Source organism: Heteronotia binoei, chromosome 8, assembly GCF_032191835.1.
Source record: "Heteronotia binoei isolate CCM8104 ecotype False Entrance Well chromosome 8, APGP_CSIRO_Hbin_v1, whole genome shotgun sequence".
Lineage (NCBI taxonomy): Eukaryota > Metazoa > Chordata > Lepidosauria > Squamata > Gekkonidae > Heteronotia > Heteronotia binoei.
In genome coordinates, this window is record NC_083230.1 from 26,368,251 (window position 1) to 26,389,613 (window position 21,363).

Below are 21,363 nucleotides of genomic sequence, written 5' to 3' on the forward strand. Positions count from 1 at the left end.
TACTTTAAATGAACAGCTTCACAGTTACGCATTACACAATACAGCAGATGACAATTATTAGGGACTTTTAAAAGGGCTACTGTCACAAGGTTTTCCATTAACGTTCTGAGAAAACGGGTTTACAGCATTATACTTAAGGCTTAGTCAGTGTTTGTAGTAGATAGACAAGCACTATTGAGATCTGGTTCCATTATAGGGTTGCCAATCCCCAGGTGGGGGCAGGGGATCCCCCGGTTTGGAGGCCCTCCCCCTGCTTCAGGGTCATCAGAAAGTGGGGGGAGGGGAGGGAAATGTCTGCTGGGAACTCTGTTATTCCCAATGGAGATTTATTGCCATAGAAAATCATGGAGAATTGATCCATGGGTATCTGGGGCTCTGGGGGGGGCTGTTTTTTAGGGTAGAGGCACCAAATTTTCAGTATAGCATCTGGTGCCTCTCCCCAAAATACCTCCCAAGTTTCAAAAGGATTGGACCAGGGGGTCCAATTCTATGAGCCCCAAAAGAAGGTGCCCCTATCCATTATTTCCTATGGAAGGAAGGAATTGAAAAGGTGTGACGTCCCTTTCAATGTGATGCCCAGAACTCCCTTTGGAGTTCAATTATGCTTGTCACAGCCTTGATCTTGGCTCCACCCCTAATGTCTCCTGGCCCCACCCCCAAAGTCCCCTGCCTCCACCCCCAAAGTCCCCAGATATTTCTTCGATTGGACTTGGCAACCCTATTCCATTACCATTTGTGCTCATACCATCAGATTATTATTGCTTGTGTGGTGATCTAGAACTTCATGACTGCCATAACAACTATGGGACTGTGTTCCAAAAATATTCTAGTCCAAATGTGTATAGTTGGACATGCATTTGATTTGTTTTGTCTTCTAAGAATACAGTACATGGCTTGATAATTTTTTAATATTTTTACCAATGATCTGGATGAGGGCGTGGGGGAACTACTCATTAAATTTGAAGATTTTACCCAAGTGAGAGGAGCAGCATATACACCAAAAGATAGAGTTAAAATTCAACAAGATCTGAACATGCTGAAAAAGTGGGCGGAAGCGAAGAAGATGCAATTTAATAAGGATAAGCGCTGAGTTCTACATCTGGGTAACAAAAATAAGGAACATGTACTGGGTGGGGAATACGCTTCTGAGTAGCAATTATGTGTGAACAAGATCCTGAAGGTGGAGCATAAGTTAAATATGAGCAGCCAGTTTAATGCAGCGACAAAAAAGGCAAATGCCATCTTAGGGTGCATCAACAGAGGCATAACACCCAAATCACAAGGTGTCATAGCGCCACTGCACACTGCATTGGTTAAACCACACCTGGAGTATTGTTTGCAGTTCTGGAGGCCTCACTTCAAAAAGGATGTGGACAGAATGGATTGGGTACAGAGAAGAGTGACAAGGATGATCAGGGGCCTAGAGACCAATCCCTGTGAGGAAAGGCTGAAGGACTTGGGAATGTTCAGTCTGGAGAAGAGGAGGTAGGGAGGGGGGCATGATTGCTTTCTATATGTATTTGAAGGGCTGTCACTTAGAGGGGGTAGGGAGCTGTCCTTGTTGGCAGCAGAGAAGAGGACTCATAATAACGGGTTTAAATTAAGGGTGGGAAGGTATCGACTGGATATTAGGAAAAACTTTTTTACGGTAAGAGTTGTTTGACAGTGGAATCAGCTACCAAGGGAGTGGTGAGTTCCCCCTCACCAGCAATCTTTAAGCAGCAGCCGGAAAAACACTGGTCAGGTATGCTGTAGGCTGATCCTGCATTGAGCAGAGGGTTGGACTAGATGGCCTGTATGGCCCCTTCCAACTCTATTATTCTAATTAGGGAATTTTTCACTCTCCCTTGTTATGGACTAACTGTTACCAGATGAAGTTACCTGGTAGATACTGGGAAGCGCCACAATTTGGGAGGGGGGGGGGCAGTTGGATGGTCTGTGCCAAGAGGTTGAGTGATCCAAAGGGCTTGCTAATATTTCTTGGAGATTTTCTACTCAGCAAGGTTGGTGCTTCTGTCAAAACTCTGACCTTTTGAATAGATATGATGTCTGTGAAATATCCTTAACTTTATGTAGAGCCCACAATTCCCCTTGGTTTCCCAAGGAGCTTGGGGCAATGAAATGAGTGGACTACTAGAGAACAAATAGAAAACTCATAGTAAATGCAGCCAAATACAGGTAAGAGTATGTTATCATGCCTACTTTCTGGTCGTGGTGGTAGCAACTAAGTAGGCTCTTGCTGATTCTCATTGCATCTGCACAGTGCCGTCTGGTGGAAATATTCCAAATTGAGTGTCACCATTATATACTTAGATGCCATAATTGGCTCGTTCCAGATCAATAAGGATGATAATGGAACACAGACCACTCCTAGTTGTATAGATGACTTTCAGTTGGTAAGGCCTAATAAAGTAGAAAATCTGCTTAAAGCTGTGTGATCCACCATATCTAGGCCTGACCATATCTAGGCCTTGTGGCCAATATCATCTAGTTGAGTCAGTTGCTATGTAGGTCTGGATTTAAACACCACTGTTGGAGGGTGTTGTTTTGATTGCCAATGGCTGGGGCTGATGGAAGTTGTAGGCAAAAAACATCTGGAGAGCTACCGTTGGCCACCCCTGATTTAGACCTATTTCAATCTGGATTCTGACTTAGGTTTGGGACAAAAACAGCCTTGGTCACCCTGACTGATGTTCTTCATGCAGCACCTATCAGCTTTCGCTGGGACACCAGCTATCGCTGTTACACCAGCTAGAATCATTCCTCAGTAAGCACAGTCTGGCCACAGCAACCCATTCTCTAGATTACTGTAATGTACTTTAGATTACTGTAATGTACTTTACAAAGGTGCCTGCCTTTAAAAACTATCTAGAAATATTAGTAATACCAATGTTTCTTACTGAGCATCTGGTTGTGTCATAACTATAAAGAGTATGAGTATGTGCTGATTTACATTTTGTGTGTTTGAAGGCAAAGTATATATAAGCTGAATCAGTGATGGACACTTTTCTTGACAAGGACTTGTTCACATCGTTTACTGATGAAGCAGTAAAATCAAAGTACCGTCTTGGATTGAATGTGACCATTTCTATACAGGGACGGATTTACTGTGAAACTAATGAAGCCCCTAATCCTAAAGGAGCCTTGAAGCAATTTTTTTTTTTAATGTGTGCATTTTTCAACAAAATTGATGGAGTTTTTAAAGTTTATTAAAATAAGGCTATTTTAGTGACAGAATCATACCAATGGGTTGAAGTACTTAATATTGACTTTATAATATGCTCTAATACCCATTTCATATAGCCTCAAAATGTCCCTGTAATTGATCAGTCAGTTCAATTATTGTAATTAGCCCTGTAATTGGTCAAATTTCAAAATTTTCTTGGGGGCTTGCAGCACCTGAACCCCCAGCTCTGTGGGCAAGCTGAGCCTGCCAGAATGTATCCATAGCCTACATTTTGGCAGCTGGATCCTCACATCCTTCATTGGTGTATGGCTTAATAGTTCTATAGTTCATTTTCAAAGGCTCCACCCTCCACCCTGCTCTCTGCCATCTGGGCCTCAAGGTCCTTGCAAGAGCATTAAGGCCCTTTGGACCTTGTTGGATGTTGCCCTATTGTTGCTGGTTGAGAAGGAGCTTCTATAACAGTTCAAGCTTCAGGGGTGCAAAAATGTAGGTCTGCCACTGTTTCTATAGGTGGTCTGCAACCCTTCCTTCCATTTTGCACACAGGAAGAATTTGGTTCAAAGTGGCTGAATGTGTGTCGGATAGTTCAGCTAAAACATCAGACTAACCAGGTTACAAGCAGATTTACTGAGATCTTTCTACATGTTACTATGGAATGAATTCAGTTTCATTTCATGTGCTTGATTTTTTTTCTGTCACATTAAAAAATGATATCCATTAACCTGCCAGCTAATTATCAGAACTGCAAATATCGTGTATGCATACAATTGCATATTTAACAAATATACCTTTTAATTTCTTTAAAAAGTGAATACCATGTAATTTATGTTAAAAAAAACCAAAAGATATTTTAAATTTGCTAAACAAGCACATAGATTCCCCACACACATACACACCAAATAAGAGGAAAGCAATGTAATGGTTTCACCTTTTGAAGAGATTTGAAAAACTAAGATCTAAATGATATGGTCCATCTAGGCCAGCTCTGCCTACTTTCTGCAAATAGATGAGAAGTACTGACTACTGCCTACTTTGATTGGCTGTAGTTCTTTGATGGAGGTTTTCTACTGGCCTGCTACCAGACTTCTTGAACTTGGGACTGGACCTTTGACCTTCTGCATGCAAAATGAGCATTTTGCAGCTAAATTAACTATAATGACAGTAATGATAAATTTCATAACAACCAGAATAGAGGATAAGAAATAATTGTAAAAATTAAAAAAACTGATTTCTTGCTTATATGCAGGCCTCAAATTCAGCAGGAGCTCACAGGAGCACAGCTCCTGAACCTTTCTGAGGGTTCCCCCTCTTCCTCCCCACCTATCTTGTTCATTGAATAGTAGGTGCTGCTGTATAACAATCCCTAGATTAGGAGAGTGAGCAGCTGGCCAGCCACCAGGGACTTTGTCACATCCCCAGCAGCCCTCATTAACCCCTGGAGAAGCCTGTGCCACCCTTTCTCCACTTCTTATGTGATTTTGGGCGCAGAGTGGCTTGCTGGCCTTTTGACGGGGGGGGGGGGGGGGGCAGGAGAACTCCAGACGAGCGAGGCCTGCTTGGGCTGGCTGGATCTCTAGCCAGCCCAAGCAGACCTCGCTCGCTTGGGGCTCTCCTTTCTTGCATCGGGTTGCTTTAGGCTGCTAATGAGTTATTCTAATGAGCTCCGCCACCTATTTTTCTACAAAACGACCCATTTATATGCCGAGATAACTATTGATTTCAAATTTCTTGTGTTTGTGCCTTAGTTGAGTCTTTTAAACTTTGTTGAGTCTTTTAAACCTAGAATTTGTGGATTTTTTTAGCTACTTCTAAATTGCTTGATGCAATTTAAGGAAGCTTTTAGTCAGACTGTAATCAACAAAGGGTTAAATGTGCTTTGCTGAACAGCACCTGTTCTTACTCAAGGTGAGATTTCAAGGTGAGATTTCTCGCTTTATCAGGATCAAATTTGTGGCTTTATTTGGGGTTAGATCTGCCATGAGGCTTATGTTTCTGTACATGGGCTATTTCCAGTGGTGTCGTATTTCTTCCCTGTTGGCATTTCTGCTCTCACACAATGGATTTTTTTTTTTTTTGCTTTGTGCGGTTAGAAACAGTAAACGTGTGCACATTGATCATTATAGTCTCAGGAACATCATTACTTTGTTTTCAGTTGTTTTTGCTGGTCCTCTTCTTTAATGGTACATTTGGGGCACTGTGCATTAAGACTAAGGAGGTATTATGAGAGCAAAATGCCCTGTGTAATATTCAGTGTTCTGCTTGATTGGTCCCTTGAGAGGTTAACTCTGAGGACATCTTGGCTAGACATGAAAAGCATGCTGAATTATGTTTAGAGTTGTCTAAGGAAAACATACTGGAAGCTGGAGGGAGTTTGAACAATGTGCTGGGGAGGAAGGTAAGAGCATTTAATTAGCCAAGCTAGGAGTTCTCCCTAAAAGATACTCATTTATTTCCCTTCACTGTTCACTTCAGCAGTTCTAAACAACAGCCAGGGTATTTGGTCTGAGACTTGCTTTGAATATATTCATGTAAGATTGTGGATGAGGTGAAATCTAAAATTCTAGCGGATTAAAATAGGATTGAAAAGTACAGGCTTCCAAGAAGTGCAGAATAGCATCCTAAACCTTGCTTCTGTATATGCTCATCTTTGTCCCTGTCTGAGATGGTCATCCACTGTGCATCAATTTCCCCTGGCACTCGGAGCTTGAAATTGAAAGCTGCTGGTCTTGCATGAATGGAAGCTCCTAGTGCGGAGGAACATGTTCCCTGGTGTAGGACTGCCCATGCCACAAAAAAAGGTGCAGTACAAGCAGAAGCAAGGTGTGAAGAAGCCCTTATCCAGCCGAGGCTTCTTCCCAGCCTAGGTGGTCACTTAATAAAAACTTTTTCTCTTCACAGACCAGCCCGGCCGTCTGACAAAATACCCTGAGCAGAAAGGGCCACACACACAAGTTTTTAATTTTTAAAACCAAAAGAAGAGGTTTATTGTTTTTTCAAAGGCAGGGGATGGGAATGTATTTACAGAAATAAAATGAAGGAATAAAGTAAATCAGTTGGCAGAACTTAACAATATACAAAGAAAACCACAGCGCTCCCACTGGGTGTTTATCAAGGCTGGCCGAGCCTTCAAACGAATGAACTGAAAGCTTAGATTATCCTAAATTTGGATGACCCAAATAAAATCAAAAATCAGCTGTGCCCAGTATAAATTTGGCTGGCACTATACTTTCCCACACACTCAAAAGCACTTCAAGCCCTGAGGTACTGGTTATCCCTGAAGGTCCAGACCCCTGCTTCCAGACCCGTGGACACTGACTCTCCCTCAGAGTTCTATCACTAACCCACAACTTCCGAGTCAAGCCCCTTTTTGTCTGAAGCCTGTCTGTCCTGGATCTCCCCTCTGATAACCAAACTTCAACCCCTCAGCTATCAGTATGTGTATGATGTTCTGATTTTACACAGGAGTCTGACTATTGGCCTGTCAGCACTCCTAAACCAGAGCTGTCACCAGAGGCTTACTTGGCCTCTAAAAAGAAAATAAAAATCTCCTCAGAACAGAGCCTTATTTGTCGCCAGCTCTGTCCCTTACAGCTCTCAGTTCTCAAACAGGTCTTTCTCCTGTCTGTGCAACTCCAGACTGAAGCAAAAAGCCCCTCGTCTCGGCTCTGCCCCCTGTTTAAGTCACTTTGGTCTCTAGGAGGCAGTCCAGCCAATCCCAGTGAGCTTGCTATTTAACTCACTCCAAGCTTGACTGCACGGACTCTTTTCAAGTCCATCACACAAGGCTTAGGGCCCAAGCTTGTATTTCAACAGATGGCAGGGAGTTCATGATCACAAGACAGGGCACTGGCATGTGTGGGGAGGAGACTGCTGGAGAAAAAATGAGTGTTTCCGAAGCACTGGATAAAAGCGTTCAGATGAGTATCATTTGTAGCCCCCACTTCCTACATGAAATAGCTTGTGTTATGAATGGGGTCTGCATGGGACCCATATGAATTAAGCAAAGTCAGTGTGGTATAGTGATTAGTGATTCAGACTAGGACTGAGGGAAGACTTGGGTTCAAGTCCCCACTCATCCATGAAACTCAGTGAATGACTTTGGTTCAGTCATACTCTTTCAGGTTAAATGGAGAACCATATACCACTACCCTGAGCTCCTTGGAGGGAGGTCAGGATAAATTGTCTTTTCTAAGCTTCTGCAGGGCAAATTGTTTCTTTGCATTATGAATAGTCAAGCTTTTGAGGGAACAGGAAATAACTTAAAGGTAGCAAAAAGTTTGAATCACATTTATAATCTGTTTAATATTGAAATAAATAGGACTTCATCACAAATTATGTACACCTTCTACAAACAATTACAGCATTGTCGTGTTAAAAACCCCACCTGAGAAAAGATTTTACTCACACACTTAAAAGTATTAGGCAGAATGCAGCAGTAGTTTCCAAATAATGGAAGTAGGGAGCAAATTTTGCAGATTTTCCATTTTCTGGTGCAGACCTCCAACTCCTAATGGTGTTCCTGGGTGTCCTATATTCCAGGAGGAACATTTGGATGAGCATTTGGGGCCACAGTGCATGTCTTATTCCACTGATAGAGGAACCTTCTGCCAGCAGAAATTACTGCTGTATCCAATCCATTTAAAGGCAAATTTCTGTTTAACTGCACTATTAGGAGCATATTACGGTTTCATGTTACCATAGTTTTTCTTTTCTGTGTTCTGCCAGGTGTGTTCTTTTTTTCCCTCTCACTTGAAAGAACCAATGGGAATATTGACTTTGTATCATATAAACAGAAGAGACATTCATTGCTATATTTCTTAAATGTTTCAAGAAGCTGTTGTACACGCTCCATTTTTCTGAGTGGTGAGAAGTTCCAGGGGTAGCTCTTTACCTGTATTAGTTCCCTTTGGAGGAACAAGAGACTTTAAGTGTTTCAGCAATATTTGCTTTATTTACAAATATACTGGTACAGCACAAAATGGAGGCAAAGAGGAACTCCTGCAGGACAGCAGATCTGCTACCCTTATCCTGCTACCCTCAGAGAAAGCGAGAGATTGGCTTATTCAGAGACAGTACCCCTCTGAATATCAGTTGTTTGGTCCCTGGTTCCTGCTTGTAGTCCATCCAGTGGCATCTGGTTGGCCATTGTGTGAAACGGGATGCTGAACTGGATGGACCATTGCCCTGATCTTAAAAGACTGCTTTGACATTTTTGAAAGATATCCATGAAACTTTGGAGGCCAGCAATAATCCTGTGTCCTTTCCTTGGGGTCGTTTGATCAGTTCTGGAGTCGGTTCACAGCAAGTGGGAATACCGAAAGTGAGACTGAGTCCACACAATGTAGACATTTCTTGATAACTGCAACATTCGGTGTTGACTTGTTTATGTGGAACAGCCTTTGCAGTTAATGGGAGCTGCATATACCTCCGGTTTCGAGTCACTCGGTGATGCATATTCTTGTGACTCAGTATGTAGGAGCTTATCCAAACAATAAATGAATCTGCAAGAATCAAAATGTTAGACTTAAGATGGGGCAACCTTTTTTTTTTGCCATGGTACTCATCAGTACTGAGTCCTGGCACCTTGGGGGAACTCTCCCAATGCCTGAGAGAGGAATTGGTGGAAATCAATTCAATCTTATGTATGAGTACCAGCATCTTTTTTTTAAAAAAAGCACTGGATTGGAGAGACCTAGGTTAAAATCCACCCCCCCCCCCCCCGATGCCATGAAGCCCATGGAGCAACCTTGAAAAACTCTCTTCCCCCCCCCCCCCCTTGACCTGTCTCAACAAGATGCAGTTCAACCAGGATAAATTCAAGGTTTTTCATCTGGGTAACAAAATTAGAAGCATACATACTGGATGTGGGACACACTTCTGAGTATCAAAACTTGGGGTGGGGGTGGACTGTAAGCTAAATATGAGTAATCAAGGCCAATGCAGTCTTGGGATGTATCAACAAGGCATAATATCCAGATAGGAAGATGTCATAGTCCTGCAGCACACTGTATTGGTCAGGCCACACCTGGAGTACTGTGTGAAGTTCTGAGGCCTTGCTTCAAAAAGGATGTGGACAGAATAGAGTGGGTGCAGACGAGAGCAATGAGGAAGGAAGTTGAGGGAGGGCAGGGAGCTGTTGTCAGCAGAGGAGAGGACTCTCAATAGCGGGTTTAAATTACAGATTTAAAAAGGTACTGGCTAGATATTAAAGAAGATATTTTTTTTAACAGTTAGAGTAGTTCATCAGTGGAATTGGCTGCCTAGAGACTGCCTTACTGACAGTCTTCAAGCAGCAGCTGGACAAACACTAGTCAGGGATGCTCTGGGCTGATGCTGCATGGAGCAGGGGGTTAGATTAGACGGCCTGTATGGCTCCTTCCAACACTATGATTCTACGGGTGGGGTAGGAATAGAGATGTTGAAGTTGATATTTTAACCAATGAAATCTAGGTTGATGTACACTCCAGTGCTGGAGAAGAAATCTGCACAGCCTTCAAGGAACTAAATAAATGATAGCCGGTTGTTGGTTTTTTTGTACTGTGGGAATGGATGGTATTTCTGTAAGGCTTAGATGAGGGCATCCACAGTGGGCAAGGTACAGTGGCAGAAATATGCAAACTCAATAAAGACTCAAAATGGTGCCCCTTTGCAGAGGATGCTAAGGTCTCGTTGCCACTAAACCACTAAAGCAAGATAGCACTGTTCAACAGTCAAAGCAAGATTATTGCGACTGAGAAGTGTAACTGGGGTAAGGGAGAGGGAGTTTTGTTTTTATTTATTGCTTTTGCTTGAGCATTACTAACAATTTTTAAATAATTTCACAGTAATGGATCAGCGACATCAGAAGATCTGTTCTGGAAACTCGATGCACTACAGATGTTTGTCTTTGACCTTCATTGGCCAGAACCAGAATTTTCCCACCACTTAGAGCAGAGACTTAAACTCATGGCTAGTGATATGATCGAAGCCTGTGTCAAGAGGTAAACCTGCATTTTGTTGAAATGTGTTCCTTCAATAAGGCTATGAATTTTAATTTCTGTGTATTAATTTTACATTTGTATGTAAACTGTGGTGTTCAATTGTTGTTGACTGATCCCTTGATTATAATAAATGTCGATGATGGTATTGTAAGATACGTGGAAATCAACATCCAGAAAGTATTGGTTCTTTCTTTCATCTTATTCCACTGAATGGGGTTATCGTAACGATCACCTTTGAAGGTTTTCATTCTCATATTTATATCATCCACCACATGAAGGTTCCTTTAAATTACTCCAGTTGATGAGGCAATTATTTGTAACAATCTGCCATGCAAAAAAAGCCTTCTGGGTCTGCACCAATGTGAATGTAAGATCTTGGCTGTGCCTCACTTGAAGTGATGCTTCACAGGAATGACCTAAGCCAGCGTTCTCATTTTATTTCTGTTATTAGGATTCTGGAGAGTTTGTTTTGCTATTTTTAAATTATTGTGACCTGCTGAGACAGAATTGGATTAGGGTTGCCAAGTCCAATTCAAGAAATCTCTGGGGACTTTGGGGGTGGAGCCAGGAGACTTTGGGGGTGGAGCCAGGAGACACTGGGGTGGAGCTAGGAGCAAGGGTGTGACAAGCATCACTGAACCCCAACGGGAGTTTTGGCCATCGCATTTCAAGGGACGGCACACCTTTTTAAATGTCTTCCTTCCCTCCACCCTCCCCTTCTCTGATTTCACCTCAGAGGTGGAGCGGGCGACGCCGCTGCGCAGCTGCCGCCTCTTCTCCGCTTCACCGTAACTGCTCCTCCGAAATGGGCTCAGGCTGAGCCCATCTCGGAGGAGCAGCTACGGTGAAGCGGAGAAAAGGCAGCAGCGCAACGGCGTCGCCCGCTCCGCTCTGCCTCTGACGTGAAATCTGAGAAGGGGAGGGTGGAGGCAGGCCAGGAGCGTGGCGAGCCGCGAGTCCAGGTCCTAGAAGGACCCAGATTCGCGGCTCGCCATGCTCCTGGCCTGCCTCCACCCTCCCCCTTCTCTGATTTTACCTCAGAGGCGGAGCAGAGCGGGCAATGCCGCTGCGCTGCTGCCGCCTCTTCTCCGGTTCACCTTAGCTGCTCCTCCGAGATGGGGCGGCTCGCCACGCTCCTTGGCGCCGTTTCCCCCCTCCCCCTGCTTCCGTTTTTTTGGAGAGCGGGGGAAGAGGCTGTAAATCCTGGGGTCCCCCGCCAGGGCGGGAGGGTTGGGAAGCCTAGATTGGATCAAAGCCCGCCTAAATAAGCAAACAAGCAGGAAGGCCCTTTGGGTAGATCTGTAATCTAGTGGTTTCCTAATGTAAGTTAGAACAGGTTTCACATGGTAAGAAGCAAGGCCTGTGTTCTAACCATCACATGAAGGTTGCTTCAGATCTGAGCCATTGGAAAGCACTCGCCGTTCTGACCAGGTGATTTTCATCTTGCTACCATATCACCAGGTTCCCTGAACACTTAGTTTGCCACACCACGGAGTTATTAACAAAGGCCACAGGGAGGAAGGAAAGAGAGCAAGGCCGCAACAAATGTGCTTCAATAGGTTGAAATTTTGCAGCCAGGCTATTGTTGCAGACTGGATGCAGGGACCATTTCATGCCTGTGTTGAAAGATCTGTACTGACTGCTTATCTGTGTCCAGGCACAATTCAGAGTGATCTTACCATTAAGAACCTATATAGCTTGGGCCAGCTTTTTTGAAGTTCTGCCTCCTCCTGTACTGTTTAGCCTGCCGGTTTACATCCTCTTCTAAAGCACTGCTCTCCGTACCACATCCTGCAGATGTAAGGCAGATAGCAACTAGAGACAGGGCTTTTACACTTTAGGGTGACTTCCCCTTTGAGGCTTACCTGGCACCTGCTTCTCTTTAGGACATCAGGCCAAAACATTTCTATTTTCCCAGGTTTTTTACAGGAGGGTTCTATATTTTTAGTGTGTTTTATGGCCAGATGCTAGCCTGAGGGTTGTTTCATTTAATACTGTTGAATATCATTTCCATGGTACTTTTTTGTCTCCTAGTGGACTTACTTTGCTGTTGGCTTTAACCTTGTGTTGTTTAGTTTATTGTAACAGTCAGCAAAAACAAGACCTGGTACTGACTGAGGCTCAGATCATGAGCTACTCATTGCAAAATTCAGGCTTAAACTGAAGAAAACTGGGGAAGCCATTAGGCCATTCAGATTTGACTTTGATCACATCCCTTATGAATATACAGTGGAGGTGAAGAATAGGTTTAAGGAACTAGAGTTGATAGAGTGCCTGAAGAACTATGGACGGAGTTTCGTGGCATTGTACAGAAGGCAGCAATCAGCACCATCCCAAAGAAAAAGAAATGCAAGAAAGCAAAGTGGCTGTCTGATGAGGCTTTACAAATAGCTGAGGAAAGAAGGAAAGTGAAAGGCAAAGGTGAAAAGGAAAGATTCACCCAACTGAATGCAGATTTTCAGAGAACAGCAAGGAGAGATAAGGAGGCCTTCCTGAAGGAACAATGAATAGCAATAGAGGAAAATAATACAATGGGAAGGACAAGAGATCTGTTCAAGAAAACTGGAGAAATCAAGGGAACTTGTGCAACGATGGCCATGATAAAGGACAAAAACAGTAGGGACCTAGCAGAAGAGATCAGGAAGAGGTGGCAAGAATACACAGAAGAATTATACAAGAAGGATCTCAATGTCTTTGACAACCATGACAGTGAAATTGCTGACCTTGAGCCAGACATCCTGAAATGTGAAGTCAAATGGGCCTCAGAAAGCATTACTAACAACAAAGCAAGTGGAGATGACGGTATTCCAGTTGAGCTATTCAAAGTCCTAAAAGATGATGCTGTTAAAGTGATGCACACATTATGTCAACAGATTTGGAAAATGCATCAATGGCCACAGGATTGGAAAAGATCAGTTTATAGTCCAATCCCAAAGAAGGGTAATACCAAAGAATGTTCAAACTATCATACCATTGCACTCATTTCACATGCCAGCAAGGTCATGTTAAAGATCCTACAAGCTAGGCTTCAGCAGTATGTAGATTGGGAACTACCAGAAGTTCAAGCTCGGTTTCGGAGAGGTAGAGGTACTAGAGATCAAATTGCCAACATTTGCTGGATTATGGAGAAAGCACAAGAGTATCAGAAAAAGGTCTATTTCTGTTTCATTGACTACGCTAAAGCCTTTGATTGTGTGGATCACAACAAACTGTGGCAAGTCCTTAAAGAGATGGGAGTATCAGACCACCTCACATGTCTCCTGAGAAACCTGTATAAGGGTCAAGAAGCAACTGTCAGAATGGGACATGGAACAACTGATTGGTTTAGAATAGGAAAAGGAGTTCGACAAGGATGTATATTGTCACCTTGGTTATTTAATTTATATGCAGAGTACATCATGCAGAATGCTGGCTTGGATGAAGCACAAGCCGGAATTAAGATTGCCGGGAAAAACATCAACAACCTCAGATATGCAGATGACACCACTCTAATGGCAGAAAGTGAGAAGGACCTAAAGAACCTCTTGTTGAGGGTGAAAGAGGAGAGCACAAAAGTAGGCTTGAAACTCAACATCAAAAAAACTAAGATCATGGCATCCGGCCCTATCATACTGTGGCAAATAGAAGGGGAAGACATGGAAGTCATGACAGACTTTACATTTCTGGGATTCAAGATCACTGCAGATGGTGACTGTAGCCATGAAATTAAAAGACGTTTGCTCCTTGGGAGGACAGCTATGGCGAACCTGGGCAGTATAATAAAGAGTAGAGACATCACCCTGCCAACAAAAGTCCGTATAGTCAAAGTAATGGTATTTCCAGTAGTAATGCTGATGATATGGTCCTAATCTCGCTTACAAAAATTGGTCTGAAGAGATTATTGCATCAGCTAGGGACTTTTTGCAAATAAGAAGTTCTCTCTATCAACTATGACAGCATGACCAATGGCTGGGGCTGATGGAAGTTGTAGGCAAAAAACATCTGGAGAGCTGCCATTGGCCACCCCGAACTATGACAAAACCAAAGTAATGGTTTTCAGGAAAAAAGCCATAATTTCCACCTGGAACATTTTGGGAAATCCTATAAAACAATTGAACTCAATCTTGGTATCACATTTAAGGAGACTCTTCACTGGTCCTCTCATGTTGCATCAATTAAATCATCTGCACGTAGATTGGTTGGGTCTATTCTTAGCTTTTACTTTTCTAGGGGTGGTTGCCTTATAGATCCTGTTCAGAAATTATACAAGAGTAAGGTCATACCCCACCTTCTGTATGGAGTTAAAGTGTGGGGATGGGATAATGCCAATTTAGCTAGCCTGGAAGTAGTTCAGAATCAATTTTTACGGTGTATCTTAGCACTTCCCAAGGGGTGTCCTGCTGCTTTGATGAGATCTGAAACTGGTATCCCTTCCCTTGTGGCTCGGGCGCACTTAATAATCATTAGATATTGGAAAAGGGTTGAAAACTCAAGATCTAATTCCCTTACTCATCAGTCTTTCAATCTTCCGTTAGCTAAAGATCCTCAGCGCCTTGAGTTTATTAATAGTATACGCTCAAGATACCTTATCCCTGATGACCTCTTGGGTCCCACAACTGACAAATCCCATCTTAGAAAATAGATATTTGACTCTGATACCCGACTAAATTGTACCTTAATATTAAAATCAAAAACAGCACCATGGTTCAAATTAATTAAACTGGAACACACAAGATCTCCATGCTTAGTTAACGTTTCTTATCATGTTCTTAGAGTGAACTTTACCTCCTTACGATTCCAGTCAATGCCAACTGCAGTCATAGAAGGTCATTTTAACAAAACTCCAATGGCCCAACGTTTATGCCTATGCTGTTCTCATGCAATTGAGGATGTATTATTTACTTTTCTGTTCGCTGTATTCCAGTCCAAGGGCTAAAATTTTAGATGGAATTCTGTCACGCCTAAGTGCTTATTCAGTTGAGGAAAAAATAGTATTTCTTTTATCTGATATTAAAGCTTATATCTGCCAGAAAGTTTCAGTCTTTGCCCTTGCAGCAAAGAAAATACGTACCAAGGTGGCAATGCGAAGGGATTGCTTTTAGATTTATGTCTACATCTTTATTGTTATTGCCATTGTATTGCATCCATTGTTATACCCTTGTTATACCTTACATGATTCTTTGTATGTTTTAACTTCTAGTTTACTTTCCTTTTTCTTGAGATTTTTGTAGATTTGTAACAGCCAAATGTCTAATTACAATAAATGAAGTCACTGACAGTAGTAATGTATGGCTGTGAGAGCTGGACCATAAGGAAGGCCGAGCACAGGAGAATAGATGCTTTTGAGCTGTGGTGCTGGAGGAGAATCTTGAGAATCCCTTGGACTGCAAGAAGATCAAATCAGTCAGCCCTAAGGGAAATCAACCCAGACTGTTCCCTGGAAGGTCAGATGCTGAAGCTGAAGTTTAAATATTTTGGCCACCAAATGAGAAGGGAGCACTCACTGGAGAAGATTCTGATACTGGGAAAGACAGAAGGCAAAAGAAGAAGGGGACGGCAAAAGATGAGATGGCTGGACAGCATTAGTGATGTAACAAGCACGAATTTGAGCAGGCTTCGGAAGATGGTGGAAGACAAGAGGGCCTGGCATGACTTTGTCCATGGGGTCGCAAAGAGTCGGACTTCACTGTGCGACCGAACAACAACAACAACATTGTTTTTATCTTGTGAGCTGCCTCAAGTGGTTATCTGGAGAGACAGTATATAAACTCTCTAGATTAATAAAAGTATACCGATCCTTAGTTATTTCAGGCAAAATTTCTAATATAGTTTCCTCTTGAATTATAAGAGGTCTTGACTGTGAAAGTGAAGGAACAATCATTTTTTTCTTTTTCTTTTGTTTCCTTTTTTAAAAAAAACACTGGTCACTCTTACTAAAGTTCTATCAGCATTTTTATGACAAAAATGTCTTAATATGTGACACAGACAACATCATATTCTGGTTTTAGCTATTTTAAAAAAAAAACTTCTAAGGAAGCTAATCTGTCAGAAAGAATTCAACGTATTATGCGTTTTATGTGTGTGATGTTTTGGCATGCGGTTATTTAGTTAAATTAGTACCTAACCTTGAGATGATTATCCAGTCACCTCCCTGGAAAGTTTTATTAAGGCACATGCATATGATAATTTTACTGCTTAAAGCAATGTGTTACTAAACATTTCTAGCTTGATTTTCACATGCTTGAAATAAATAGGTTTTAAATTAACTTGCTAGATGTGGGTTTTGCTTTTATGCTTCAGTTATTTAGAATGATGACAGTTTTTCCTGCTTTGATTTATGTTTCATTAATAGAACAAGAACTGCATTTGAACTCAAGCTGCAAAAGGCGAGCAAATCGACAGACTTGCGCATTCCTTCTTCTGTATGCACGATGTTCAATGTGTTGGTTGATGCAAAGAAGCAAACAGCTAAACTGTGTATTCTGGATGGGGGGCAGGAGGTAGGTGAAAATGTCAGTGCCCTAAATGGATGCTGGAAAAGATTAACAGCGGGGCACACAAAATTTAATGCATTTCCATACAATGCTTTGGGTTGGCTATTGCAGGTTAAAAGGGTCAAGAGAGAATTGTGCTTGAACTTTTTGTTTCATTCAACTCCCCCCCCCCCTGCCCCCAGGACAAAGTACTAGAAAAGTACTGTACAGGAATTGCAGCACCCCATTATTCTAACATGTCCTTGTTTCCCCTGACTCCAACCTCTGCCCTTCCATGGCTATGTAAATAACAGCAAACATCGAGAGGCTCTAACATTCTCTACCTGCCCTCTCAATCACCTGTCCCATTTAACTCCATTGCTAACATGGAAATGAAGTTTGGCAGCATGGTACCAATATGTGTATATGAGTTAACAGTGGTGTAATAGCACACATCTCTTAGCCTCTCCACTCCACCCCAGAAAATGTAACGGATTAGCCCTTTGGAGTCATGACTCCACCTCGTTTTCCCCCCAAGTACCATCCTCGTGGCCTCCCATGGGGAAATCGTTTGCAGGCACCTTCTTCGCTCCTCTGTTTGGCTCTTGTACTCTGCCGCCTGAACCAGGCAGCAGGGTGGGTCATCTGTCTTCTCCCCGGTCCATTTAAAGCAAGCATGGCAAGTTCTTATTGGAACTTCTGGCCTCCCTCAAGAACCCTCTTTCACATGAGGAGGTTAGGAGTTAATGTGGCCACACTCCTTAACCCCTGTACCTCACCCAGCTGCTGCCAAACACTGCTAGTCAGCTAATGTAGTGGTTCATCAGTAGTTTCCCTTGTGAAGTTTTGTAAGCATTATCTATTGATTGGCAACGCATTTTTTTTTCTTATTTAATGTGAATATACAAGCATTTTGTACATAGACCACAATAGGTTGTAGGATAGCAAAAAGGTGAGCTGCTGATTCCCTGGAGGCAAAGAACAATTACAGCGCAATAATCAGAAGAGGCAGACGGTAGACCTATTGTATTTTTTGCTTTGTTTAGAACAGTCATCCAATTTCATGTATTGTGAAATTAAGGATTGTGGGAACCTGATATGCAGTACAGCGCATTAATTACTAGAACTAAATGAAGGTGCTGTCTCCTTTCTTGAACTAATTCTTTTTCATTAGATCATCTTTCTTCTGTTTCATATTCCAAAATGCTCTTCAGCATTCAAGTAGCTTGTAGTTGCTGGTAGGTTTGTAACATGCCTGCCTGCCTTTTCTTGGCTTCCACTGTCAGTGAAAGATTTTTCTTCTGTCCAGAACCAGCTAGGACTGGAAGTCATAGTCACCAGAAGGTCTTGTCATATTAATTCTGCATTGTATGGTGCTAGTGTATAGAGATATAAATGATTATGGTCGTTTTATTAATAGTTGCCGACAAGGTGGGAAAGGGTTTTTAGCAGGGATCCACAAATGTACAGTCGCCAGTGGTGACCAGAAACTTACTTTTAGCAGCCAACATTGGAAAGCTTACTCTGCCTTAAGAGTGTCGAATGGTTTTAAAGTTACCGGAAAGAAAGAGAGGCAGAGCTTTTCTCTTTCAAAATGCTGTGAGGCTGCACGCTGTACAGGAAGGCAGCATCAGCTTCTCCAGTAAAAAAAAAAAAACCTTTACTGAGCGGAGTGCATAAAAGCAACACATTTACTTGCCTATGTGAAACCTTTAAAAAAACCCCTTTTGTGGAACAAGACAATAAAAAAAAAAACTTTTGCCCTCCCTGGCTACAAGAAACAGCAGTAGGTCTCTGAGTCCAGCCAAAACTTTGTGGACCCCTGATTTTAAGACATTGCAGTCTAAGATACCTGCAGTACTACTGTACAGAATTGTCATACGTATGTGCATTTGTCTTTTTTATAGCATTTCAGTCTTTTCATGAGTTTTGTTTCATGCTTCCTGTTGATATTTTTTTTAAAAAAAACAATAGACTTCATTTAGTCATCCGTTTAGACAGCTGTTTCTTGTATAATTTTATAATTATTATTTTCACCATTTCCCCTCATTGTTTGTTTTTTGGGGACTTTCTGTCACATGACCCAGTTTGCTAATCAGTGGGTAAGTTAATTTTGTTTTAGAATTTCTCTTCAGTTTTTCCCCATGTTTGTTATTTGTAAACAAAGTATTGTTTCTTTTGGCCTTAACAATCATTTGTCAATAATGTAAATATGCAGTTGCCAGCAGAACAGAAACAAATGCCAAGGTGACCAGATACAATGGGAGACAGAGCAGATCCAGCCTTAGATTAACTAGTACCCCAAGCACGGGGAAGCCCACACACCCATAATTTGATCATTTTTAATACCTTGAATTTTCATGGTTTTGATATCCCATCATATAAAATGATCAGTTTGCTCTCTGTAAAACTATATTTATTTATACCATATAAACCAATTTTGTTTTCGGTAATTGTCTATAGAAGCTTATTGAGAATCCAGAAATTCAACCATAACCCAAATTGAGTGGACTAGTATAAACCAGTGTTTACAGTAGTTGATAGAGGCTAGGGTTGCCAATCCACAGGTGGGGGCAGGGGATCCCCCGGTTTGCAGGCCTTCCCCCTGCTTCAGGGTCGTCTGCTGAGCACTCCATTATTCCCTATGTGGAGATCGATTTCCATAGGGTATAATGGAGAATTGATCTGAGGGTATCGGGGGCTCTGGGAAGGCTGTTTTTTTTTAGATAGAAGCACCAAATATTCAGCATAGCATCCAGTCCCTTTCCCCAAAATACCCTCCAAGTTTCAAAAAGTTTGGATCAGGGGGTCCAATTCTATGAGCCCCCAAAAAGGTGCCCCATCCATTATTTCCAATGGAGGAAAGGCATTTAAAAGGTATGCAGCCCCTTTAAATGTGATGGCCACAACTCCCTTTAGAGTTCAGTTATGTTCGTAACAACCTTGCTCCTAGCTCCACCCCAATGTGTCCTGGCTTCACCCCCAAAGTTCCCAGATATTTCTTGAATTGGACTTGGCAACCCTAATAGAGGCTGAGATCTTAAGAACACTTTCCTAGCAGTAAAGCCCTCTGAAATGAAATGGGACTTGAAATTAGTAGATCTGTATAGGAATGCTTCTAGAATTATGGTCAACCTTGAAGCTAAAGGACTAAGGTCGAATAGTTTGTTTCAGGTGTTGAATGGATATTTGAGTAGAATGTTGAATGGACAGGGGGGGGGGGGGTTGCGCAGGAACGCACAGGAACTCAGTTCCAGCTGGCTTGGTGCCAGGGGTGTGGCCTAGTATGCAAATGAGCCCCTGATGGACTTTTTCTTCAAAAAAAGGTCCTATGTGAACCAATGGTGATGTCAAGGGGTGTGGCCTAATATGCAAATGAGTTCCTGCTGGGCTTTTCCCTACAAAATAAGCCCTGTGGATGGATATTTGAGTAGACAGCTCTTGACAGGTTACCCCTTGAGCCCTTCAACCCCAGGTGGCCACCAGCCTATTAATCAGGCCCTGGTGACAGGGTTCCAGTAACTGTAGTAGTTATTCTGGAAAGGGAATTTAACAACTTGTCCTGCTGGAATGGGAAAAGCTATATCTCTTCCAAACAACTGTTAAAGAGCTCTTTTTGCAGCTCGTTAGGGTTGCAAATGCAGTAGCCACGAGTGCTGCTGATCATAGCCATGTAGCAATTTATCACATCCTAAGGAACCTTTTAGCTTGTTAATCTGGTCCCAGGTATTTCCCTCTTTATTGTAAATTAATCCTTGATGCAAGAAATTGATTTCTGTTTCGTCTTAAATATAATGAGCGCTGAAGTTACATCTAAAGGTGACTTATTTTGTATGTTGGAACTTTGGTTTAGCATATTGAAAATTTTATATTTAAGAACTGTTTTTTTCCCATAAACTCAAATCTTGCCATCCAGATTGTATATACTGAACATATGAACATATGAAGCTGCCTTATACTGAATCAGACCCTCGGTCCATCAAAGTCAGTATTGTCTACTCAGACTGGCAGTGGCTCTCCAGGGTCTCAAGCTGAGGTTTTTCACACCTATTTGCCTGGACCCTTTTTTTGGAGATGCCGGGGATTGAACCTGGGACCTTTTGCTTACCAAGCAGATGCTCTACCACTGAGCCACTGTCCCTCCCCAATGATGCATGCACAAGCTAAATATTGACAACTATAGCAGAAAGGAGAAGCTAATTCCCTCAGGATTCATCGTTTAATCTTGAAAACCCAAATTCTCAGATTGAAATTTCTACTGTCTCCTGAGAAAGGAGACAGAAATTCAAAGGGAATTACACAGAACAATCATTTATTTATCCTGCCCTGTATTAGGGGAGTTCATATCTCTTCTGTCATCCGTTGTGCCCTCACAAAATAGCCTTTTAAGAGCGGCTGCTCTAAAAAAGAGTGACCAACCCATGGTCAGCCAGGGAGTATCATGGGGCCGAGCAGGCATTTGAACCCAGTTCTCCCCAATCTTAATCTAACACCGTATTGACTACCAGTGCATTTTCTGTATAAGTGCTCAGTGCATAGTGCTAATCGCTTTTTTATAAAAAGTGTAGTTATCTTTTAAAAATTATTTCAAATTTCTGACCTGTTCCAGGGTTTGTAATCGTTTTGAAATGCAGGCAATGAAACTGAATAAACACAGATTAAATATCTTCAGCCCAAAACCTTATGCCTTTGAGGAGATTCTGTTCTTCTTCTGCTACTTTATGTCTTCCACAAGGAACCCTCC

The 21,363-nt window shown here is 42.2% G+C and overlaps 1 protein-coding gene across 2 annotated transcripts in view; it reads left to right on the plus strand.

Annotated features, from left to right (window-relative positions):
• Window positions 1-21,363, plus strand: part of CADPS2 (calcium dependent secretion activator 2) — a 644,998-nt gene that overhangs the window by 530,336 nt on the left and 93,299 nt on the right. The window contains exons 20-22 of one of the 2 annotated variants that reach the window (XM_060244822.1): window positions 10,012-10,167; window positions 16,499-16,646; window positions 18,707-18,721. In XM_060244822.1, coding sequence (XP_060100805.1) covers window positions 10,012-10,167; window positions 16,499-16,646; window positions 18,707-18,721 — 319 coding nt within the window. The remainder of the gene's footprint in view (window positions 1-10,011; window positions 10,168-16,498; window positions 16,647-18,706; window positions 18,722-21,363) is intronic. The other variant, XM_060244821.1, reaches the window with a different exon arrangement.